The sequence below is a fragment of the Pseudorca crassidens genome, chromosome 19, assembly GCF_039906515.1.
Source record: "Pseudorca crassidens isolate mPseCra1 chromosome 19, mPseCra1.hap1, whole genome shotgun sequence".
Taxonomy (NCBI): domain Eukaryota; kingdom Metazoa; phylum Chordata; class Mammalia; order Artiodactyla; family Delphinidae; genus Pseudorca; species Pseudorca crassidens.
The window spans coordinates 7,520,603-7,538,927 of NC_090314.1; the positions used below are offsets into that span (position 1 = coordinate 7,520,603).

General features: G+C 44.3%; 1 protein-coding gene across 4 annotated transcripts in view; it reads right to left on the bottom strand.

Annotated features, from left to right (window-relative positions):
* ARHGAP44 (Rho GTPase activating protein 44) overlaps positions 1-18,325 on the bottom strand; it is a 143,240-nt gene that overhangs the window by 35,577 nt on the left and 89,338 nt on the right. For all 4 annotated transcript variants that reach the window (XM_067715606.1, XM_067715605.1, XM_067715608.1 and 1 more), the window contains exons 6-8: positions 16,252-16,328; positions 9,911-10,028; positions 1,075-1,143 (exon numbers count right to left, since the gene is read on the bottom strand). In XM_067715606.1, coding sequence (XP_067571707.1) covers positions 1,075-1,143; positions 9,911-10,028; positions 16,252-16,328 — 264 coding nt within the window. The remainder of the gene's footprint in view (positions 1-1,074; positions 1,144-9,910; positions 10,029-16,251; positions 16,329-18,325) is intronic.

An 18,325-nucleotide genomic window follows, 5' to 3' on the forward strand; every position in this document is an offset into this window, starting at 1 on the left:
CACCAGGGGAGCCCAATCCCACTATTTTAAAATAAACTTTCCAAGTTGGAAGAAGTGCCTATCAGCTCTCTCTCAGGGCAGAAGAAACTCTGGCCTTCTCAGCCGCTGATGCCCACGCAGGGAGAGTGCTGGCCACCCACAGCTCTGCCCCACGCGCATCAACACATATAAACTTCTCGGAATTCCTCCTCCTCTTTCTTCCCTTTACCTTGCCTCCTTTTCTGTTACTTCCTTGACCATAAAGAGATGCTTTGAGATTTGAGTTGCATTCCCAACTTTAAAAGCAGGTGAGCTTAACTGGATTTTTCATTTGTATTTTTTCTTCTCAAGTTTTTTTTTTTTTTTTTTCCCCAGTTGCTTTGTATTTTCCCTGGTAAACAGACAGGGTCCTAATTATTTGGACCCGATCATTCAAGTACGGATGACTCAGACCCTGTTTCTCTACTCTCTAAATCTGCTCTCACAGATGAAAGACAGGCAAACAGGCCGTATCAATCCTCGTTTACCTACTTGCCACCGTCTTGGGCAAAAATCTAGATTAAAAAATGAATACGCGCCAGGTGGGGTTTTCTTCTTCTTCTTCCCAAGTTCCTTACTGATGATAGATTCGGGTTTCTCAACCTTGGCTCTGCTGACATTCTGAGTCTGGATTATCCTCTGTTGTGAGAGTCGTCCTGTGTATTGCAGGATATCTAGCAACAAATTTGACCTCCACCTCCTGGATGCCTGGAACACCTCCCCTCAATGGTGACAGCCACAAATGTCTCTAGACATGGCCAAACCTCTGCTGGCAGAGGAAACAGAATCACCCCTGGTTGAGAACCACTGCCATAGATCCCTGAGTTGCAGTCATCTTCATGGATGAAGCTGAATTTTATTCTTGGGCTTTTGGAGAAATCCATACAAGGAGAACTAGAAGGCAGGATTTATTCACAGATAGAACAGCCAAAGCCCCATCCGTTCTCAGGACGTGCTCGATCTAGGGGTCCTCGGTTCGAGGCCGACGTTCCTCCCTGTCCGCACCGTGATGCCTGTAAACAGACTCCAAGCAGCCTCACCTTTCTGGAAACTTACCATCTGAAAGTAGTTTGCATAGTCAATTTCTTTGGCCACAAAACTGTACATGTCAGCCGACAGCTGGTCCTGTAGGGGGTAAAACACAAGATAGAGAGTGGGTCATGCAGGAGTCTAAGCATCACAGACGAAAGAGCCTTAACCGTGGTTGATCTCATTTTTCCTAATACTTGACAGATTACAAACTTTGCCTGTGGACGTTCCCCCGTTTCCCAACCACGGCTCTAGAGGATGAATAAGCGGGAAAAGAACACCTAAGCCGGTGTTTTCCCAGGGCGTTTATTTAACACGTGGGCTACATCAAGAGTTAGGAAAGCTGGTATGGGGGAGTGATGCGCAAATTACTTCCCTGCATCTCTGTGGCAGGCGCCACCGTCTGAGGCAGCCCCGCCAGGTACAAACTGTGCTGCTGCTTTCCTCGTCTTGCCGTCTCTTCCCTTTGATGATGCTACCTGCCTAGCTCTGCTTCATCCTCAATTCTGATTGGTTGATCACCAGCATATGGGAAAGAAACAGAAACACACCAAGTCGTGGGACGCTGGGTAAGACAGGTGGGCAGGGGAAGGACTGCTGATTCCAAACTTGGCAAAACCTGGACTCATCCAACATCACACACAAATCTCATAGTGTGAACAGTCCCCCACCGCTGAGCTTCCCATGGGACCGAGAACCATGGCTGAATGCTGTGTCTGGTTCTGAAAAGTGTTCCCTCCAAGGAGGACAGTTGTCTGTTTCACAGAAACACTCCCTGCAAGGTGCGATAAAAGTGCATCTTGAGCAGACGTAGACTTTGTCAATAACCGTATCTTTGGACATGTCACATCTCTAAACTTGTGTGTGCAAGTCCTGTGATCTCTGACACCCCTCCCTATTTGGTAGCCCTGAGGTAGATCTTCAGAAGAGATGCTTAGTTAAGGAGAAAAGAGTCTATAATGTTCAAGCTGAAGTAACATGAAAATATCACCCCAATGCTTACAGCAGCACTGTTTCCAATTGCCAAGATATAGAAGCAACCTAAGTGTCCACTGATAGACCAATGGATAAAGAAGATGTGGTGTATATACAACGGAATACTACCCAGCCATAAAAAAAGAATGAAATCTCGCCATTTGTAACAATGAACAGACCTAGCGGGCATTATGCTAAGTGAAATAAGTCAGACAGAGAAAGACAAATACTGCATGATCTCATAGGTCGAATCTAAAAAACAAAACAAAACGAAAACAGACTCATAGACAGAGAACAAGCAGTAGCTGCCAGAAGGGAAGGGGTTGGGGGTGGGGAAAATAGGTGAGGGGGAGGGGTTGGGGGTGGGGAAAATAGGGGAGGGGGAGGGGTTGGGGGTGGGGAAAATAGGGGAGGGGGAGGGGTTGGGGTGGGGAAAATAGGGGAGGGGGAGGGGTTGGGGTGGGGAAAATAGGTGAGGGGGATTAGGAGGTGAAAACTTCCACTTACATAATAAAGAAGCCACGGGATGTAATATACAGCACAAAGGAGATGGTCAATAATATTGCAATAACTTTGTATGGGGACAGACTGTTACTAGACTTATCGTGGTGATCATTCCATAATGCATGCAAATGTCAAATCACCATGTAGCACACCTGAAAGGAACATGATATCGTATGTCAGCTATATCTCAGTAAAAAGGAAGAAAAACAAAAACAGCACAAGAAAGCTGACCCAGATGCTGAAGGAATTAAAGCGGCAACTACATGATTCAGGAAGAGCATTCTGCACCGACTGCAACCACCTCAGCAGCTTCTCCGGCTGCCGATTCAGCTCTTCTCAGTGAGCACGGGGATGGGAGGAGTAATCTGCTTCCTTTGCCAGGATCCTTGACAGGCAAACATCCTTACAGCATCCTTGTACACAAGACAACAGAACCAAGATCCCAATTTCAGACGAGTAGCTACCAAGAGTTCAAGGTAACTTTCCCAAAGAATACAAGGGGCTCTAGGACCACCCACCTCGGTTCCCTTCCACCAGAGCGGCCCTACCATAAATGCCTCATCTGTCAAAGGTGCAAGAGAAAGTGGTTTTGTTGGAACTCAACCTTGTCTGCCGTCCCCCCAGCAGCCTTGGTCTGGAAACATCCATCGCCAGCCTGATAGGCCTAAGGGAGATATTTCAAGTCAGGGAAAAACAAAGGGTGGAATGAGGAAAATGGCTCGGCAGACAGAGGAAAGGAAGCGAGCCTCGGAAGGGACTAAATGCCGTATCAAATCACCTTCAACGACTCAGCAGATGATCTCAGAGAAGTCGGGCCAACTGTGCGTGCCCTCAGGAACACGACAGGATTTTCTGAAGGTACAATCACATTACCGGCTTAGGAAGTTAACAATATAGACTCCAAGTAAGCCACACAAGTGAGAAATAAAAGTGGAAACTCGAAATCAAATTTCTATTCATCTAAATAAATAAAATAAATATTGGGACTTCCCTGGTGGTCCAATAGTTAAGACTCTGTGCTTCCAAAGCAGGGGGCCCGGGTTCGATCCCCGGTTGGGGAACTGAAAGTCCACGTGCTGCGCAGCACGGCCCCAAATTTAAATATAAATATTAATCTAAATTATTTATAATTATTAATACATGTTATCAATTAAATTTATTTTATTCATAAATATCAATAGAATATTTTTAAAAAGAAATTCCCATTACTCTAAATCATTAGTGAATTTTCTTTATAAAGGGGAAAAAACCTTCCATTAATAATCACCAGAATTTTATGTATTTAAAAAATCGTTTGTTTTCTGATTTTGCAACGGATCCATACTCAAAAACAGACGAAGCAGAAAAGCAGATTCACCTGTAATCCCACCACACAGAGATAACCGTGCAGAGATAAGCACTATAAATACTGACATTTGCCCATTTTGTGCTTACTTTAATCAGTCATACGACTGCCTGGTTTACCAAAAATGGGATCAGACTGCTTGGTAGCTCACTTGGATTTTGGATTTTCTTCTGGCTGGCAGGCCTTTTTTTTTTCCCACCGATGTTTTTATTTTTTAAATAGTACCTATTTTTAACCATGTAATTCTATAATACATTTTAGGAGATCATAATTCAAAGCTCCAATGATTCTCCCACCATAACTTTAGAAACCTTTTACTACCCTTTGAAACATTTATTGCAATTTACCACAATCAAAATACTACACTTGTAATCAAAATAATTTTGGGAAATTCAGTTTGTATAGTATTAACTCTTCTCATCTAAAAACACCTCTCAGTATTATAAAGCCTTCTTTGATTTCCTTAGTAATATTTTATAATTACCCTATATTACAAAATGTTACGGTAGGATTTTAGATATTTCTGTTGTTAAAGAAAATCCCCAAGATATTTATAAATACTTGTCTCTTAAGTACTTTTTCTAGGTAAAAAGTGAAACCTTGATTTCTCCTGCTGACTTCGGGTTTCCTATCTGGCACGTAGAAGCTCAGTCCTAACAAACGTAAAGAGCTGCAAAAAACTAAAAAGCCAACAACTCGTTTCAGATCCATCAGAGAAGTGAGGGTACAGGGCAAAGCACTGCCCCCAAACCAGAGAGGCAGACAGGTGAATACGAGAATCGCAACTTACTGGAGAAGGAATCCGGGAGCAGAAACCTCCGTAGTTTCAGGAAACCCTGAACTGTAATTGACAAACCGCAGAAGGCTCAGGGTGGCAAGTCTGAGAATTAAAAACTCCAGGGAACGGGGGAGCCCTCACACTTTTGCTGAGTTAAGTTCTCACAGTGAACATCAGAGAAAAACCCTCTTTGGCTTTTGCCAAGGGGAAGTGGAAAGGTACCATTTTGAAATGTTTTAGAGCATTCTACTCTTAGCAAGACCTACCCTTAGGAGAAGCTTTTTTTTTTTTTTTTGGCCGCGCCGTGGGGCTTGTGGGATCTTAGTTCCTCAACCAGGGATGGAAGCCGGTTCAACCCCATCTCCCTGTTCATCCTAATCACAGGACTACAGAATGCTTCCCCGGCTCCCACACCTGACTACTACATCACTAAAGGCCTACTTACCTCAGTTCCCTTTACCCAGTACACATTGTGTCCACCTTTCGATAAAACTTGCAAGGCATACTAAAAGGCAAAAACACAGTCTGGAGAAACCGAACAAGCATGAGAACCAGAGTCAGATGTGTCAAGAATGTCGGAGTTATCAGGCTAGGAACTTTTAAAAATATGATTAACATGCTAAGGGCTTTCACGGAAAAAGTAGGCAGCACACAAGAACAGAAGGATCATGTAAGTAGAGACATGGAAATTCTAAGAAGGAATAAAAAAGAAACGCTGCACCTGCCCACCTGCCCCAGGTACCAGCAGGTTCCGTCTTATGGAACCCACCTTGACTTGGTTTTCCTGGATCTAAAGTTCTCTGGGTCTAAAGACAAATATTGTATATTAACACATATATGTGGAATCTAAAAAAATGATACAGATGATCTTACTTGCAAAGCAGAAATAGAGACACCGATGTAGAGAACAAGAGTTCTGATACCAAGGGGGAGGGGAGAGTGGGATGAACTGGGAGATGGGGATTGACATATATACACTATTGATACTATGTATAAAATAGAAAATGAATGAAAACCTACTGTACAGCACAGGCAACTCTACTCAATACTCTGCAGTGACCTAAATGGGAAGGAAATCCAAAAAAGCTATATGTATCTATGTGTACGTATAGCTGATTTGCTTTGCTGTACAGTAGAAACTAACACAACACTGTAAAGCAACTACACTCCAATAAAAATTAAAAAAAAACCAAAAAACAAAGCTCTCTGGGTCTAAAGGTCTGGGGAGCTCTGCTTGGGCCTCGCTGTGCCTAAACACAGGGAAACCAGGCTGCCACCTTGCTCACCTCCAGCCCACAAACTTTCCTTTTGCTGGGCTGCCACAGTGTAGGAGATCCAGCTGAGAGAATACAAAGCCATGAAGCTAGAAGGGGAAGTGACCCAATTAGGGCAACCCAGAAAGGGAAGGGAGGAGGACCACAGGGGATGTTTAGAACAGCTGGCAGCCAATGAAGTAGAAGTAAAAGAGGAGTCAGAAGAGAACTTTAGAGAAAACATCAGTGCCTGCTCTGAAGGGGATCGGCTCCGCACACAAACAAAGCTGCTGAGAGCACAAGGCGTGGTTTTATCCACTGGATGTGATCATCCTACAGTTCATATGATGAAACAGAGGCCACAGACCAGACAAGATAGCTATGAAAGAGGGTGGGAGGTATTGAATATTATAATTGCTATGAAGTCATTAAAAGAGACATTGCACAGTATTATCCCAGGAACAGACAAGCAGATGAATGGAATACAGAGCCCAGAAATAAAGCTGAGGAGTCAGATGATGGGATTTCACTTCAGGGGGAGGTGGCTTATCTAATGAATGAATTACCTCTTCATATGGGGGGAAAACACCCAAATCTCTCCTGCACGCCACATACAAACATAAATTTCAGGTATATTAAAATAGGTGTATAAGATGCATTAAAGACATTAAAACAAAATTAAAGAAGAAAAATTTCTTAACCTTGAGGTGGAAGGTGCCTGATGGACCACCTGGGGTCTTCTCCCATACAAAGGAAATACAGGTGTATGATCAAGTGCTTAATGGCAGACATCACTATAAACAAAAATCAAAAGACAACGGCAGACTGGAAAAAGTATCTGCAGCACAGCAGATAGAAGGAAGTTTAATATCTCTAATTATACAGAGAACTTACACAAATTGCTATTAAAAACAATAGAAATACTGGTCCGACTGCCAATACAAATAGACAATTTGACAAACTAAGAAGGTCTAGAAATATAGGAAGAATGCCCAATAAAAACACAAAGATATACTTAGGACCACTAACATCCTGGGAAATTAAAATTACAATAACATAGGCATAGCTTTTTTTCCCTCACTGAACGGGCAAAAACTGAAAACAGGAAAAACATACATTACAGAGAAAGATAAAGTGAAATGTCCAATTCTGTTTATTAGTGGTGGGAGTATAAATTGCAGTTTCCTTTTTTTTTTTGATGTACGCGGGCCTCCCACTGTTGTGGCCTCTCCCGTTGCGGAGCACAGGCTCCGGACGCACAGGCTCAGTGGCCATGGCTCACGGGCCCAGCCGCTCCGCGGCATGTGGGATCTTCCCGGACCGGGGCACGAACCCGTGTCCCCTGCATCGGCAGGCGGACTCTCAACCACTGCGCCACCAGGGAAGCCCCAGTTTCCTTTTAAGAGAGGTAAACTGGAGCTTTCCTGGTGGCGCAGTGGTTAAGAATCCGCCTGCCGATGCAGCGGACACGGGTTCAAGCCCTGGTCCGGGAAGATCCCACATGCCACGGAGCAACTAAGCCCATGCGCCACAACTACTCAGCCTGTGCTCTAGAGCCCGCAAGCCACAGCTACTTAAGCCTTCATGCCCAGAGCCCGTGCTCCGCAACAAGAGAAGCCATAGCAATGAGAAGCCCGCACACTGCAACAAAGAGTAGCCCCCGCTCGCCGCAACTAGAGAAAGCCTGCGCGCAGCAACGAAGACCCAACGCAGCCAAAAATAAACAAATAAAATAAATTAAAAAAAAAAAGAGAGAGAAGTAAACTGTCAATACCTATTAAAACTTAACTAGTATACATAGTCTTCTACCTAAAAATATCACTTTTGGGGATCTATCCTATAGGGCGAAAAAGTTACCAGTGTATAAGAATATACATAAAACGATGTTGATTATATCATTTTTGTTGATGCCAAAATACAAAGAAACAAAACACATTAGTTTGAGTATCTACCACTAGGAAAAATAGCTAAATATATCATGGTAGATACCTCCTTACTAAGGAATACTGTGCACAATATTAAGACTAAGTTAGATCTACAGCTACTAACCTGGAGAAATGTCCAGGATGTACTATTAATTGAGAAAAGTGATAGACCAATAGAAACAACATGACTGTTTCATAAACACACACATACACACAAACACAAAACAAGTACCTAGAAAAATGCTATATATGAGGGCATATTTGTATGATTATAAAAAAGAAAAAAGGGTGGGAGGCTAGGTAACAGGTCCTAACACTTACTTCCTTATCCGTATAACTTTTACGGCCACTTGGCGCATCACAGGGCACATTGTTCACAACAAATCTTAATAAATATTGTTGAGAAAGGCAAACTGGTCACCTCCTTTGCAAACAGAGGGGTGGGTTGGTTGGCTAGTTGGTTGCTGGGTAGGAAGGGAAAGAATTATTGGTGTTTTCTTAATATATTTTCAAATTGTTTCCACTGGTTTTGGTGAACATGCAATACTTTTGTAATCTCTGAAAAGGAATTTTAATCTATTTTTTGGTAAAAACAGCCTATGTAAGAAGCTACCCAAGACTGAGTGAAGCTATTAAACTTTTACTCTAATGCGTTTGGACATTTGCATTCAGCAGCTCCCCTCACCACTTTTTTTTTTTTTTTTTTCATTCCTGGCCACTCCGTGAGGCTTGTGGGATCCCAGTTCCCCAAGCAGGGATTGAACCCAGGCCACAGCAGTGACAGCCGGGAATCCTAACCACTAGGCTACCAGAGAACTCGCCAGCAGCCCCTCTTAACATCACCCTGCTGTGTCTAGTGAAGAAGGAATTTTGTAAGAAACAAGATTTAACTGAAGGACATGAACCCATGGTAAATGGGTAGAGAAGACACAGAGGAAAAGGGCAATCAACACGAGAGAAGAGTGCTTCTTCACGAATAGCACCAGCTAGATCTTTGCCATAGACACAGGAATTCAAACGAGAAACCAGCTTTACCCACAATGAGTCTTGGGTCTGAAGTATTGGTCTAACTTTGCTTGGCTCCATAGAACTGGAGGCTGAGAGATAACAAATCCTTTCGAGATATTTTTGATGTTTCTAACTCCAGAGAGAAATTCTATCTGACTGTGAATGTCACCTGAATGCAAGGTCTGAATCACCTGTACAGGGTGGTCATAACAGCAGAAGCTGATGGACAAGGTAAGACTCGATAAAGCCACAAAGAACAAAGATGTATGCATGCTAAGTGGCCACTCTCCTGTAAAACTGTATGTTAGGAAGACAACAGATACCAGCATAATTCTAGAAATGTGGTATTTTTGTTCCTTAGATCCAAACCAAAACTGGCATATCTGCATGTATACAGATGTACATATACACAGAGCATCAAGAATGGGTATTGCTGACAAAGCCCCATAAAACGTTTGTGGGGAAAGTAGATGAGAAACATTTGAACACGGGTGATGGGTGATGAGGGGCACCTATCGCTCCCGAGGGCAGAGGCACACTTTGTAGAACGAGGTCCTCCTCTCCTGACAAGTGGAAGGTTTTCTTTGCTGCACGTGTCTCCTTGGCTAGCATTTTAACTTCATAGATACAGGTATGTCTCCCGCGAAGCAAAGGACTGATAAAGTGACTCAGGAAACAGTAAAAGGCAAACAAGAAAATAATGTAATATCAACAGGGAGTCAAGGCTCATCTATTGTCTAAACTCTCAACTGTTCTGGGTGGCCTAGAATCTATGATTTGGGGCTCAGATGACTTACAAAATCTTCGTGGAGAAACCGAGGCCACTTCCTCCTGGCCTACCACGCAGGAATATCAGTGATCACGCACTGCTGTCCCCCCGCTTCCAGGTCACCATGAAAGCCCCAACTCTTAGGGCTCATGCAGGACTCTTTGGAGGTGTCAGCAGGCAAGCCTGGGGACGCTGATTCAACCAGAGGCTCACTGTTAGGGCTTTCACAGACCTCCAGCCAACAGAAAGGGACTCCCTTAGGGCTTCCCCATCTTTCTCAGTGGAGGGGAGCAAAGAGCTGGGTACCCTGCAAATCTCCACTCTGTTGGCAGACTCCTCCATCTCCTCCCTGAGGGCATCCGCTTTGGCACCTGCAGGCTGTAAGCTGCTGGACAAACCCGAAGACTTGGAAGTCTGCTGCCACCTGATGGGAAAGAGGAGACAAAGAGGAGAGGTGTGAGACAGGTAGAGAAAGCCCTGGGGACACTGTGGGAAGCAGAGAAATAGCTGGTCATGAGTATCACCCAGGGAACGACACAGCCTCATTCCAAAGGAGAAATAATGAAAGGTACCCAGTACCAGACCAGGACAAAGGGGGCTCCGATGTCCAAGCGGCAGGACTGAAGGACGCTGAGGATAGCGGCCACTTCAGACAGAGCAAGGATTCCCCGATTTGCCATCATCCTCCCTACTGTCTTCTGAACACTCAGGCCAAAGGACCTCACCACCGCTTCCCCTGAAGCACGGTCCATGCCATTCCTATTAGCTTCCTGCCTATCCTGAGGGCTGTGAGTTTCGAAACATTCACCTACTTGGCTGAAGCCAATCATGGGTGCTAAGTGAGAGGACGAGTGGGTAAGATTAAAACAAATGTGGAAGCAAAAGTCTCCACTGGTAAGCACTAAGCAACCTCTGATCAACACTGCAACACCTCATTTATATTTTCTTAAACATGTATCTCTCTGCAGAGAATACTGGCCTTCTGAGGGAGCCCCTTGGGAAACTTTAATGGGGAAGCACAAATATTTCTGGTTGCTAAGTCATTATCAAGGAATTACCGAAAGCAGGCCCTGAAAGAAGGTTCTAATTATGCTAAGATGCTAGTAGCTATAGCAGGGAACAGCAGCGGGCCTCTCCCCCTGAGGCTGTAAACTCAACAGCCTATAGGGCCCAGCAAGTAGGAAAAATAAGTCAAATGGGTCATTATCTTAAAATCTCGCCCACCCAATCCTTTATTTCCTACTTGTGACAGGGACAGGAGATATAAAGCTGTTTCTCAGCTCTAAGAAAAACAATCGGCGTAATCAGGATGACAAAGGCTGCCCATGCCTGGCTGCGGTCTTGGGAAGTCAGGAGGAACAGGGAGGGGACGGGGACCTGGCGGGGGTTCACTGGAGGGTGATCAGGGCTGATGGGGCCCAGGCAGGAGGAGTGTGGCCCACAGGTTGCTGGATGTTCCAAACTGACAAGCTGCGAACTGTCAAGCGAACTCATCAGATGAAACGTGACAGCAGATTAAATAGCATCCTCTGGAACCTGCAGGCCAACCTCGTACGGACCAAACCAAAGAGGCCTGCGGGCTCCATGTGGCTCTCGGACTGTCCATCCAATGTAGACGCAAAAAGTGCAATTTTACCCTCATTTTGAGAATCAAGAATTGAATCACTAAGTGTCTTCTCTGTACAATTCTTCTTTCCTCTTGTGTTACGTGCAGGAAAAAATTAGAGAGTGGGGCATTATAATACCCAAAAAGGGGACATGAGTTCTCTTTGCTATTAGCAAAAAGTAGCAAAACGAAGGATTCTCTGTCACTTAAAAAGCGCACCCATGTGAAAATTACTTAAAAAGGCTTTAGGACATCAAGCTGGCTTGAAGCTCCAGAGATGGACACGTGTGTCCTGAGAAAGATTCCTCATCCAAATTAGAAAGGATATATTCTATTCCAAAATGTTAAAAAAAAAAAAAAAATCTAAGCTAACAGATAAGGATTAGTAAAAATTCCTGGGCAATTCTTTCTTATAATGGTTTGCCCTACAGAAATATTTAACTAATACCTCCCAGGCTTAGTCAAATAAAATATGAAATGTCATGGCTGTAATTTAGATCTCAGATAATGAACACACTTCCATGGTTGATTATGGTAGATCATGGAGCTACAAACACCATCCCATTCATGCTCTCTGAAGGAAAAAAAACTCACCAATATATAAGTGTAAAAAATAAACAAAGGGGCCACAAACAGCTGATTTTTAGGGTTTTATATATCTGGATTAGATTTGGTTTTTTTTTAAATCCAAATTACACTTAATATATGTATATTAAAATGAAGACATTCTTCAAAGTTATCTCTTTCTTTTCTTCCCTATTCCCCTTTATTCCCTCCCACCCCCAATTCTGTCCTGGTAGTTTAAAAACATACACCTTTCCCCTCCATTTATAAGGAATTTTACTTGTAATGGATAAGTAATCTACTTTGATATTATACAATAGTGGTAAAATGCCCCCAAAATGGTCCCTTTGTGGAGACCGAATAGCAAAATATCAAGGGAAACTTGGAAACATTTGTACAGGTAGCAACTAATTGGGAAAAGTGCCACTAATCATGAATTTCGAAAAACAATAAATGCTGGAGAGGGAGTGGAGACAAGGGAACCCTTGCACGCTATTGGTGGGAATGTAAATTGGTATAACCGGTATGGAGGTTCCTTAAAAAACTAAAAATAGAGCTACCATATGATCCAGCGATCCCACTTCTGGGCATATACCCAGAGAAAACCATAATCTGAAAGGACACATGCACCCCAGTGTTCATTGCAGCACTATTTACAATAGCCAAGACATGGAAGCAACCTAAATGTCCATCGACAGAGGAATGGATAAAGCAGATGTGGTACATGTATACAATGGAATATTACTCAGCCCTAAAAGAAGAATGAAATAATGCCATTTGCAGCAACATGGTTGGACCTAGAGATTATCCTACTAAGGGAAGTAAGTCAGACAGAGAAAGACAAATATCATGTGATATCACTCATATGTGGAATCTAATCTTTAAAAAAGATACAAATGAACTTATTTACAAAAAGGAAACAGACTTACAGGTATCAAAAACAAATTTATGGTTATTAAAGGGGAAACATGGTGGGGAGGGATAAATCAGGAGCTTGGGATGAACATACACACACGACTATATATAACATATATAACCAACAAGGACCTACTGTATAGCACAGGGAACTCTACTCAATATTCTGTGATAACCTATCTGAAAAAAGAATCTAAAAAACAATGAATATATGTGTATGTATAACTGAATCACTTTGCTGTACACCTGAAACTAACACAACATTGGAAATCAAGTATACTCCAATAAAATTAAAACATTTTTAAAAATCATGAATTTCGAGGAAGGATGATCTTCTCATTCAGAGGCTCTTATAAGTAAACTCAACAATTGTTCTGCTCTGTTAAGAGAAGAAATAAGGCTTCTTGTCCAAGGAGAGTTTGAGCTTTGAAATTTGAAGAGAAGAAAGTTCGTTTCTTCCCACTAAGGTAGCTGAGGCGACCCCATCATTCTCTGGGAAAGATGCCATCAGTCTACGATTTGGGGATGGTGAAGACAGAGTACAAGCTTTAAGGAAAGGCTAATGGAAAGAAAAAGGCCAGAAATAAGGGTAAGATGTTTCAGACACCAGGAGAAGGGTATAGCAGGCAAACTCAAGGTCAGTTCAGGGTGACACAGAGTCCGGAAGAAGTTTTGGAAGGAAACAGGAAAGTCGCTTTAGTGGGACATTTACTGTTTCATCTGCCCAGTCTTCTCCGCTCCTCTGCCTTGGGCATCCTCCTCTTTTTGAGGTCCCGGCTCAGAAGGAGGATTGCTACAAGGAATAGACCCTAATGTATGCAGACTGACCAAATGGGGAAGTGGGGTGGGGTAGAGGTGGGGGCAGTGAGAACCCAACTGCTTCTCCAAGAGTAGCTGGTGACGTTTGCATTTCAGTAGCACAGTATCTGGTCTTACGCTCACTGCTCCATCTTGGGAAACAGTGGCTCAGGGGAAGAGTTAGAGGAAAAGGCAAGAAGTTGCGGTGAGTTGGCTTCAGAAACAACCAAAGTTGTCAAGGGTCTAAGTTAAAGGTTAGAAGCATAAAAACTTGGAGGGGGTAGTAGATTATTTCCTTACCAAATCCCAATACACAAGAGAGGATGAGCTGAAGACATGAAGTTTGTTAAATCATGGAAGAGAGGTCCCTGATGACACTCCTCTGTGGTTTCAGAATCTACGCACCACTTGGTGTCACCATTAAAAACATAAGACAAAACTAGGTTGACCGCGGCTGTCACCAGGGAGAAACTCTCTCTCCTAAGGGGGGCTGAATGAAAATATGTAAGTGGACAAGGCAATGACAAGCTTTGATGCTAACATCCAGCCCTCTGAGCAGAAGCTCTGGGCTGGGAATGAAGGTGTTCCTTAGAGAAGCAGAGAAGAGATCTCAGGGCTAAAACCCAGGTCCTCACAGAAGGAAGTGACTCTGCAAACCCAGGAGCCTGGTGTCCACCGTCACCCGGATGGTGGAACAAGCAGCATACCCGCCATCATCTTACGTGACTCCGGGATGTGGGACTTGAACACTGGGGCTACAGGACGCATTTCACGTGGCGCACGGACACTGTAGGAAGTCGTACCACACCACTATGCCTGACGCAACCTTCTCCCTGTTCCTCCAAGGGCCCTAGGGGGAGGGCCTCAGATCTGGGTCGGAGTAACTTCAACCACTTTCTAATTCTTCCTCCTCTTCCCTTTTCAGCAACTGGAGACCTCAGGATCACAGCCTTCCACAGGCAACAGGACCTAAAACTTAACAGCACGGGCACTACGTTCATCCTGTCCACTTGTACATTCACCTGATACTTGTAGCTAAGGGCACTGCCTTTCACTTTATGGTAGTGCTGTTAAGATTCCTCTTTTAAATAGACTCATTTTGAAAAAATGTATCGACATTTCACAAGGTGTGTTGGCACAGATGTCAAAGATCATTCAGGTGGACTGAAGTTTGGGAAACACTAAGTGAATTAAAGAAACACTGACAGATACACACTACGATATATACGGTGGATAAACAACATGGACCTACTGTAGAGCACAGGGAACTATGTTCAGTATCTTGTAATAAACTATAATGGAAAAGAATCAGAAAAAAGTAGATGATAGATAGAAATGTATAATTGAATTACTTTGCTGTACACCCAAAACACTGTAAATCAACTATACTGCAATAAAAAAGAAGAAGAAAGAAACTCTGTTTCTCTGCTAACCTAGCCTGATTTATTTCTGGTCTTGGGGGACTGTGCTATACTTTCTGTTGATCCAAATGCAGAATTCTGGTGCCTCAACTAGTTATAGTAGCAGCTTCCTTTTGGAAAGCTCTTGGGAAGTGCTGTGACAAACAGGATCTCATCTGACACTCCAAACAACCTCCCAGGTCGGCCCACAAATACTGCAAATGTTGCTACTGTCTGTGCACAGGTGAGGAGACTACTATTCTGGAAGGTTCAGTGACTTGACCAAGGTCGCAGGTCTAGAGAACAGGCAACCTGCATCTTGGACCTCATCATTCACTCCTGGTTTGGGACTCGTTATCCTATAGCTCCCAGCCAAAGTATTTCCAGTTTTGTCTTTGTTTCTTTTTCTCAAGAAAATTAAAATAAGATGCGGAGATTCTTAAACTTGACCTACAAAGGACCAAAGGTGGAACCAAAATGTTCCTTCCGTATCATTATTCACGAGTCTGCACTGTTTCAACGTGCACACGTACGCACACATGCCACTGGAAGAAATAAAAAGGCATTTACACACAACCATGACTGATGACGGCCACAGTCAAAGCCACTGCAGGGCCATGGCATGCCCCTGCTGGAACGGGACTCTCCTGGTACATTCCGGAGGAGGGAGCAGGGGAAGGGCAGCACTTTTGGAACTGCACTTCTCCCATGATGGTCTCAGGGTTACAGAATGGCTGCAGAAGACACAGTCACACCATCGACCGCAGGAAAAGGAGACCAGGTCCCCAGAATCAGAAATACTCCTCTCAGGGTAAACAGGACGACACATCACGCTACCTGCCTCTCTGATCTCTGTCCCTACCACTCCCCACTTTGTCCCTTCCACCCCTGCCACGCTGGTCTTCATTCTGTGTCCTGAATACGTCAACCTCATTCCCATCGCAGGACCTTTGCATCTGCTCTTCCTGCTGTCACGGGCAGTTCTGCACCAGATCTTTGCACGGTTGCCTCCTCCTTATGAGATCAAATGTCATCTCCTCCAGGAAGCCTTCCCTCCTTCACCCTGTCTAATGCCGCAGCCCGCTTCTCCACATCTCCTGCCAAAATTACCCTGTGCTCTCTTCTTGACAGGACTTACGGCTTCTGCAACAGCCTCACGTGGGTGTTCTCTTGCCTAGATCTAACTCCCAGACCAGGCTGTAGCCTCCATGAGAGCGTGGTCCCGGGACCTCCAGCGCCTGACACACGGTGGGTGCAAGAAACACTCGATGAATGAAAACGCTCACACACCAAACCCTACCCCTCAAACGTGATCACAGGTCCTTCAAAGCAGCAGAAATGAAAGCAAAGAAATCCCAGCACACCTCGTTCGTGAAGAGTCCATGTCCAGCACCAGCTTTGCTAGATGTTTCCTCTGTTTCTGGATATTCGGGATTTCCACCTGTGCGTACAGGAGAGAAAAAAAATACAGTTGATTTGAAGCCCAAGACAGATTTTTTTTTAATGTTTTTAAATTGAAGTATAGTTGATTTAAAATGTTTCAGGTGTACAGCAAATTGATTCGGTTATACATATATATCTATTCTTTTTCAGGTTCTTTTCCATTATAGGTTATTACAAGATACGGAATAGAGTTCCCTGTGCTATACAGTGGGGCCTTCTTGGTTATCTATTTTATATATGGTAGTGTGTACCTGCTAATTCCCAACTCCTAATTTATCCCTCCCTTCCCTTTCCCCTTTGGTAAACCATAAGTTTGTTTTCTATGTCTGCGAGAAAAGACAGATTCTTAAAGATTAATGATATCTTCCCAACAAGTTTGCTCGAGGTCTCCCCATCCTCATTTTCAGAGGAAATTCTTGGTTCCCTTTCCTGAGCTAAACTCTGCTCTTTCTTCACTGGAATCTGTCAGGTCCCGAGTCAAGCCAGACCCTCTCAGAGGCCCTGGGTCGCCCGGCTCGCTTCCGCCCGCCTCATTCCCGCTCTCACCCAGCCGGCAAAAACATCTCTCTGCTTGCGTAAGGGCCAGACATGGGAAGAAAGGCAGGTAGATCTGACACACAGACCTAATTCGACACAGACAGCTGGAGGAGGAGACCTGGCCTCAGGAGGCCTGAGATGCTATGCGGAATGCAATTAGGATATATTCCTATAGAAGGGAGGTTTTTTTCCTAAAGTAAATAATGAAGAAACATCGCCACGGCTTCACTGAGGGATAAGTTCTCCCACGGTGGCTGTGTGTGGACACTCTTTTATTTCTAAAGGTCACTTAAGTGAATATTCCAGTGCAGGATGTCGCTTGCAGGCCCGGCAAAAGTGGGGCAGGATGTGAGAATTTAAAAGGAAAAATGCGAGGATGGTCCAGTGTTGTACAAGGTGCTCTGTATTCACTCTTCCAAGCATCGATGAGTAGGGCACTGACTTCCAGTAGGAAGACAGACAATTGTCCCCAGGCACCGGGGTCGTCGCGGAGCCCAGACGCAAAGCGAGTCTCAGCACGCAGCTCAGACCTGTCCCCTTGAGTTCGCTGGCGGCTTTGGCTGGGACCCCAGAGCACCTTTCTAGAGAGTAAGAGGGCCTCTCAGGAATGGTCTAGGCTGTACCAGGACGGCATCTGAGAAGTCGAGGGCTGGTCCATATCAAAGCACCATATCTAGAACGTTCTCCTTGAATACTTCTAAGCACTTCGGTAATTACTTACCCATTCATCTGTCCCAGAAATTGCACCAGGGGATGGGGAGGTGCTGGGAGTGGTCTAGAAAGGAAACCAGACACGGTCCAGGGCAAGGCTGCCCGATACGGTAGCCTTGAGCCACCTGTGGCTATGCCATTTCAAATACAAAGGAACATGGACTTCCCTAGCAGTCCCGTGGTTAAGACTCCACGCTTCCACTGCAGGGGGCGCAGGTTCAATCCCCGGTCGGGGAACCAAGATCCCCCATGCCGCTGGGCGCGGCCAAAAAAAAAAATACATAAATTCAAGAGAACAAAAACAGAATTAAAAATTTAGTTCCTTCGTTGCACTAAACACATTTCAAGAGCTCTGTAGTCACAGGTGGTTAGTGGCCACCGAACAGTGCAGATGTGGAACATCTCCATCCCTACGGCACCGTGGAGGCTTGTACGATCAATTAAAGGGAACTGGGAGTAGGTCCAGGCTTCAGGACAAATAACATCCCCCAGTGATTTTCTTTCTTGATAAAATTTCACTTGGTTGAAGCTGGCAAAACTGTCACATAGGCATTAAGGCTTCATCTTAAGAAAACAGTTTTCTTTAGTGTCCTTCAAAGTAGAAAGAGAAGGGCCCTATGTAAACAGAAACAGTGAGGGGGCCTTAGAGAGTGTCTTGGACACAGGTCCCCAGCCCTTGTGAGTAGGGGCTGCTGTTCATTTTTTTTTTAAGTTTTTAATTGAAGTATAGTTGATTTACAGTGTTGT